At 36.4% G+C, this 6,950-nt stretch overlaps 1 protein-coding gene across 1 annotated transcript in view; it reads right to left on the bottom strand.

Annotated features, from left to right (window-relative positions):
* ACBD5 (acyl-CoA binding domain containing 5) overlaps positions 1-6,950 on the bottom strand; it is a gene marked incomplete at its 5' end in the record, with an annotated part of 31,813 nt that overhangs the window by 10,875 nt on the left and 13,988 nt on the right. The window contains one exon of the mRNA XM_019634905.1: positions 5,578-5,777. Within this exon, the coding sequence (XP_019490450.1) occupies positions 5,578-5,777 (200 nt within the window). The remainder of the gene's footprint in view (positions 1-5,577; positions 5,778-6,950) is intronic.

Here is a 6,950-nt window from a genome sequence, read left to right as displayed (position 1 = left end):
TTATGCAAATAATATCAAAAGATCTGTTTTGAAAATTCATGCTAAGTTATAGCAGAAGAGGTATCAATAGACATGAGAAATAAGCTGTTACTGTTGTAGGTTTTTATTTTTATAGTTTTTCCAGCTTTATTAGGTATAATTGACAAAATTGTACATATTCAAAATATACAACTTGACGATTCAATATATGTGTACACTGTGAAATGATTACTATAATCAAGTTAATTAACACATCCCTCACCTCACACAGTTACCTTTTTTGTGGGGAAAGGGTGAATATTGTACGTTTTTAAATGAGAAGTATAAACTAAGCAGAAAAATTTCAAACTAATTTAGGAAACTCAGATTCCAATTTGGCTCATCCCAAATAAGTCTCCTTAAGCTAAGTGTTAGAAACATGTTACTCCAGTTTTTTCCATTTATTATAACTTTAGAGAAATGGTATGAAAATTAATAAGATCATTTATTCATTCAATAAATATTTACTGACAGTCTATTATGTACCAGCCACTATTCTGGGCATTAGAGATACAACAGGAAGCAAAATGATAGAAATCGCTGCCCTAATGGAGCTTATACTCTAATGGAAGACTACAGATAATAAAAGAAAAATAAAACAGGGAAGGGAGATGGGACATGTCAGAGGAGGGGAGGCTTGGAAGTAAGAGGGGTCAGGGAAGAGTCTGGGGACATCTGAGCAAAGACCTAAACAAAAAATACTGTAAACTATGTGGGTAACTGAGGGACCAGCCTTCTGTACAGAGGAAACAGCAATTGCAAAGACCCAGGGTAAGAGGGAGCCTGCTATCAAGTGTGTGTGTGTGGCCCAGTATGACCACACCTTACAGGTAAAACTAAATTAATTTCCTCTGGATGTTGCATTAATCCTTCAGACCATTAGGTTGTGAAAGAAGTTACAGTTCTAGTATATTCAAGCTGCAAATGAGGAAAGAATCTAGATAAGGTAGGGTTTTTATGATATTAGTTGTAACAGTACCTTGTAGGCCTAACAATATTTAACCAAGAGGTTTACCTTAATGGCACTTCTCCAGACTTAATGGCATAAAGGGTAGATTTATAAAATTGGGCTCCCTGGTATCTAATGACTTATTTAAGGTCACATTAGTCTGTGTCATTGAGAATGGAACTTGAGGCGACCAAATCCCAGTGTGATGACACAACTACTCTTCATTAATGTAGCAACTACTAATAAATACTAAGATAGAATCAGAACTAATAAGTGGAACAGTTGGTGATTTTTTTTTTAAGTAATAAATGGTCTAGAAAGGCAAATGAATATTCCCAAAGACCCTTGCTTACACTTAAGAAGTAGCCGGCACTAACATGTAATGAGCATTATGATTTTTTGCTTTAATATTTATCCATACATATTGTTAAATTCAATAACACTTGTTAAAACCACAGTAAGGAAGACTTAAGAGACCAGCGGCTATCACTATAAGTATAGGGACCACTGCAGTGGGGAGAGAGCTTGGGCTCAACTCCCAATAAAGCAGGGGGAAGTGGGAATTTACGGTTAAGAAATAGGGTAGGTTCAGTGGATGGAAAATTACTAAGAGTAATTTATCAGGAGTAAGGGAGATTCTGGCTAAACCAACATAACAGGATTCTTGCTAAACACAGGCGAGGGTGATTAGACATCACCTGGGAGATTGCGAAAGATGAGGAACCCAATCAGATACTGAAGTAGGAGGTTCTGACTAAAATGAGTTAGCAGGGTTCTTGCTAAAACTGGATTTTATAAGGAAGACACGAACAGATGGGACTAAGTGAAGGTTTAGAAGCCTGACTTAAGTTTGGTCAAGCAACAAATCATTGTGAATATCAAGTAGCTTTTATGCAGCTTTCACATATTTAGAAATTCTATTATCATCTTATTGCTAGATTAAAATAAGGATTACTAAACTTTTTGCAAAATCATGTTGAAGGAAAAATCTTACTTAATAGTAACCCTTGCTAATCAAATCCGAAGACAAAGAATTATTTAAGTTAGGTCCTCCCTAAGGCTGTGAACTTCCTGAAAGAAGAAACCAAACTGTTTTACCATTATTGTTCTCATCATCATCTCATGTGACAATATTTAAGTGCTTAATATGTTCTAAGTAATGTACTAATCATCCTATTTTATCCTCTGAACAAGCTTATGAGGTAGGCATTAATATTTCCTTTTTCTCGATAAGAAAAGTGAAGCAGAGAGAAGTTAAATAACCTGACTCAAGATTACACGGTAAGTGGCAGAGCTAGGATATGAACCCATGTAGTTTGCTTGAAGGTCTTCTAAACTCTGTCTCCCTTTTCATTTTTGTGTCCATTGCTTAGAAGAGTATCTGGTGTGTGGCCAGTTAACAAATATTTATTGAGGAAGTAAATTTAAGGAACTATTTTACCAAAACAAATAATAATAATAATAATAATAATAATAATAATACATCTCAAGCAGCTTACTGACGTGGAAAGTACATTGCATGAGAAATCAGGAAATTTGAGTTACAGACCTGGCTGTGCCATTAATATGAAAGCATCTTGTCAATATCTCAGCTTCTTCATCTGTTGAACTAAGGATGCTGAACTAAGTTTCCTTCAGTTCTACAACCTACTGCTATCCTACCATCAATTTATTTCCTGTATTTTATGCAAATAAATCATACAAAATTTAATGCATACAAATGAATTATGCAAATTTAAGGAGAAAAGTCCTAATATGTCAGAATCTCTTTAAAGTTTGTTTTATGTAAGAGATGAGTGAGAAATAAAACATCTTTTAAAAAAAATCAAAAGGAAAGGGATTAAGAAATACAGATTGATAGTAACAAAATAGTCACAGGGATGCAAAATACAAAGTAGAGAATATAGTCAATAATGTTACAACAACTATATATAGTGCTGGGAGTTACTAGACTAATCAGGAATATCACTGAATAAATTATATAAATGTCTATCCACTATGCTGTATACCTGAAGTTAATATAAAATAATATTAATGTCAATTGTATCTGAAAAAATAATTTTAAAATATCAGAAGAATTTTCAGCGGAATTTAAATACCATTAAAGACATTAAATATATACAAAATATTCTTTTTAAACAGAACAAGAAAAGGAAGTTTACCAGAACAATAATGTTCAACAATATTAACTTAACAAATGAGGTTTCCGGCATGAGTTAGCTCTTTTTGCTTCCTTTAGACAGTTCTGTATGAATCGAGGGATAGTTTGAGGGGATCATGGGCCTAAATTTCTCAAGCTAATATAGAATAGAATTTTCTTACTAATGAAAGATACAAATAAATTAGTTTGATATCAGCAACCTACACTTACTTGGACAAACAAGATAATGTAATTTATTTAAGGCACTATTTTTTTATTTTTTTAATGATTTTATTGGGGAATTGGAGAAGGGGAACAGACAAGTTGCTGTCCTTTTGTTCTCCAGTCTAGTTATGGAGGACGTCGCTTCACTGGCCCATGTTGCTGTTGTGATCATTGCGCTCTTCCCGGCTGATGCAGTCGCCAGCCATTGGACAGCCATTCACGGTGGCTCACGGCAGTTCACACCGGCTGCCGGCAGCTCACACTAGCTGCCAGCCACTCACAGTAGCTTACGGCAGCCCACTGCAGCCTACACTGTTGCTGGCGACTCACAGCAGCCCAGCTCCAGATCAAGCTGTTGTTCACCATCTTATCTGTAGAGGGCGCAGCGCCACTGGCCCGCATGAGAGATCCGAAGCGGGGCCCTGCTGCTCAGAGCTGGTGCTCCCAAGCCAACTCCTAACCAACGCTCCACTCGGCAGGCGCAAGGCACTATTCTTAATTTCTTTTTCATTATAGGCCCTGTGTAAGGCAACAAACCGTCTCCAAAAAAGGTAAAATCAAACAGAAATTTGCATATCATTTTAGGGTGTTCATAGACTCTTTAGAGTCTACAGATTACTGTGACAATCTGAATAAATTAGGTAAAGGGTAAGATATTCACAATGGTTGTTTAGAAAGCCTACAGTATTAGTTTCTTTATATACGAGGTGTGATCATCAAGTATGGTGAATGTTTAAATACAAAGTTTATTACAGTAAAAGACACATTGCCATTAATCTGCCTCAGAATACTCCCCCTCGCTTCAAACACACATCCCATGGTTCTTGCCACTTTCTGAAGCAGTTCTGGAAGTCCTCTTTCATGAGTGTCTTTAGTTGCGCTGTTGTGGCTGCCTTGATGTCCAGAATCAATTCAAAATATTTAACTTTTATGGTCATTTTGACTTTGGGGAAGAGCCACAAGTTGCACCGGTGCCATATCCGGTGAATAAGGTGGATGAGGACACACTGCGGTGTTTTTATTTGACAGAAATTGCCATACCAGAAGTGATGTGTGACATGGAGCCTTGTCATGATGGAGGATGAAGTAAAGACACTCAAGAAAGAGGGCTTCCAGAGCTGCTTCAGAAAGTGGCAAGAATGATGGGATAAGCATGTTTGAAGCAAGAAGGAGTATTCTGAGGGGGATTAATGGCAATGTGTCTTTTACTGTAATAGATTCTTTTAAATTTAAACATTCACTCTATCTTTTGACACACCTCGTATATCGACATTTAATGTATTCATCTTATAATGAAAGCACATTTTCTTTGATTAATCCCTACAAATTCTTCTTAACATCTGTTATAGCATGGTGCTTCAACATTATATCATGTTTGAAGCTAAGTCAGGCAGCAAGGCAGTTGTCTCATTCTTTTCTCCAACCAGCATTACTCAAGGAGGAACCAGTCAGGGGCAGATCACTAGTAGGCACCTGAAAGCTCTGCAGCTGAGTTCAGAGATTGTCACAGCCCAGTCAAGACTGTGAACCAAGCTGACTGTCCTTTCCTATGACCCCTCTTCTCCCTTCCTTGGGAATGTCATCCATGTTCACCTGCCTGCCTTTATTCAGTACACGATAGCAATCTGTCATAGCAGAGAGCATTGCCCTCAGATACAGGATGTCTGGGTTCTGCTTGAGTTTCTGCAACTGACGAGCTGTGCTGCCTTTTCAAAGGGTTAATTAAAACCTTTGATCATCCAGGGCCAAATAATAGTGGAGGTCAAATACTACTCCACACTACTCTCTGGATTTAAAGTTTTGATCCTAAAACTAATTTACACTAAAGAATTAGTAACAATATATTATCTCTACAGCATTTTAAAAAGAAGTCAAGATAGAGGACAACAATTACTACAAAACTGACTCTCTGATGATGAACTCTAGGGTATTAGTTACCGTCTCTTTATTAGTATCCCAAATTGAACTGTTTAACAGCTCTTATTCTTCTAACACCAAGCAACTTGCTCCTTCCTCCAGAATGGTACTGTGAATTTTACACTCTGAAAATTTTCTATTATTTAAATTAGCATTTAGCTTTTGGGTCAGTCTTTTCTTAAGTAATATTTTCAAAAGTACTCATAGGTCCTATTTATTTTTTAAAACATCATTAAAATACATGAGTTGTGTAAATCTGATCAATACAGATCACACACCGTTTTACAAGATCAACAAGTAGAAGGTAAAGACAAACCTGGAAGCTTACCTGCGAGGCCGCTAGCATTTCCAGTTTGTGAAGTCTCTGCAGGACATTCTGCATGTCCTCCTGCAGTCGCATGAGCACGAGAGCGATCTGCTCATTGAGGCTGCCTCGCGTCCCTCGGTCGGAACCCCAGCGTTCCCCGTCACCTCCACTTCCCACTTGCCAACCCTTGGTTCCTTCGCTCAAATGTTGCATCCTTTGCCCTATTTTAAGACAGCAAAACAGGTTAGTTGTAAATTATTCTTATAAAAGTAGAAATAGTGTGTTTTATTCATTTTCCTCTGTTATTTGAGATCTAAATCTTCAAAGTGAAATTGAAGTAATCAGGAAGTGCAAAAAATAAATTATTGGGATCAAAAAGTGGATTTGGAAACTTCTATTTATACTGATATATTCTTAGATTTTTTTCCAAAAGGTTTTATAATGTACTTAATGTACTAGTACATGACTAAATGCGTATAATTCACAAATAATACATACATATTCAGGGTGCACTCTCAAAATTTTTTTACTAAATAAGGTAACAAGATTGACAAAATTTGAAGACTGTTTCTTTAGAGTATTAAAAGCTACACTTAAGGGCTGGCCAAGTGGCTCAGTTGGTTAAGAGCTCACTCAAGAGTGCAAACTCTGAGCAACAGGGTCGTCGGTTTGATTCCTGGCCTGAGCTGAGCTGCCGCTGAGCTGCCAACAGGCAGCAGGATGGCACAGCTAAAAAGAAAAAAAAAGATACACTAAATAGCTGTATTTTCCTTTTTGGTCATTGGAAGCCTCCCAAAATGTTTTGAAATGTTTTTATTATCGTAAATTCCATTACACTTACAGAGATATTGAAATATCATTACTTTTAAGATTTTATTATATATCCATCCATTTTTTCTACACATACTCATAGATTTATAGAATTGGCATTACCCCTTACATGTGATTTTGTATCCTACTTTTTAAAAATACTGTAAACATTTATCTGCGTCACTAAGTTCTATTCCAAAAACATTGAAATGGCTACATAAATTGCCTAGTAAGATATGAAGTAATTTACTTGATCATTCTTCACTTCTGGATGATTCCAAATCTGCGATTACAAATAACATTGCAATGAATGTTTTTGTATATAAATATTCGTCCGAACTTCTGCTGATTTCTTTAAGACAGATTCAAAGAAGTACTGGGTCAAGGGATAACAACTTGGTCAAGGTTCTCAATGAGTGTTACCAAGTTTTTTTTCAGAAAGGCTGAAACAGTGTTATCCTGCAGCATATAAAAGGTACTACCATGTGACCCTACCCTCGCAGAAATGGAATATTACACATTTTTACATTTGCTAATATAATGAGTCTGTTTTGTTTTAAATAATAAACAGGCAATTATCTACC

The sequence above is a fragment of the Hipposideros armiger genome, unplaced genomic scaffold (assembly GCF_001890085.2).
Source record: "Hipposideros armiger isolate ML-2016 unplaced genomic scaffold, ASM189008v1 scaffold_2185, whole genome shotgun sequence".
Lineage (NCBI taxonomy): Eukaryota > Metazoa > Chordata > Mammalia > Chiroptera > Hipposideridae > Hipposideros > Hipposideros armiger.
The sequence above is the reverse complement of the archived record's forward strand: the minus strand, read 5'-3'. Positions and strand labels throughout refer to the sequence as shown.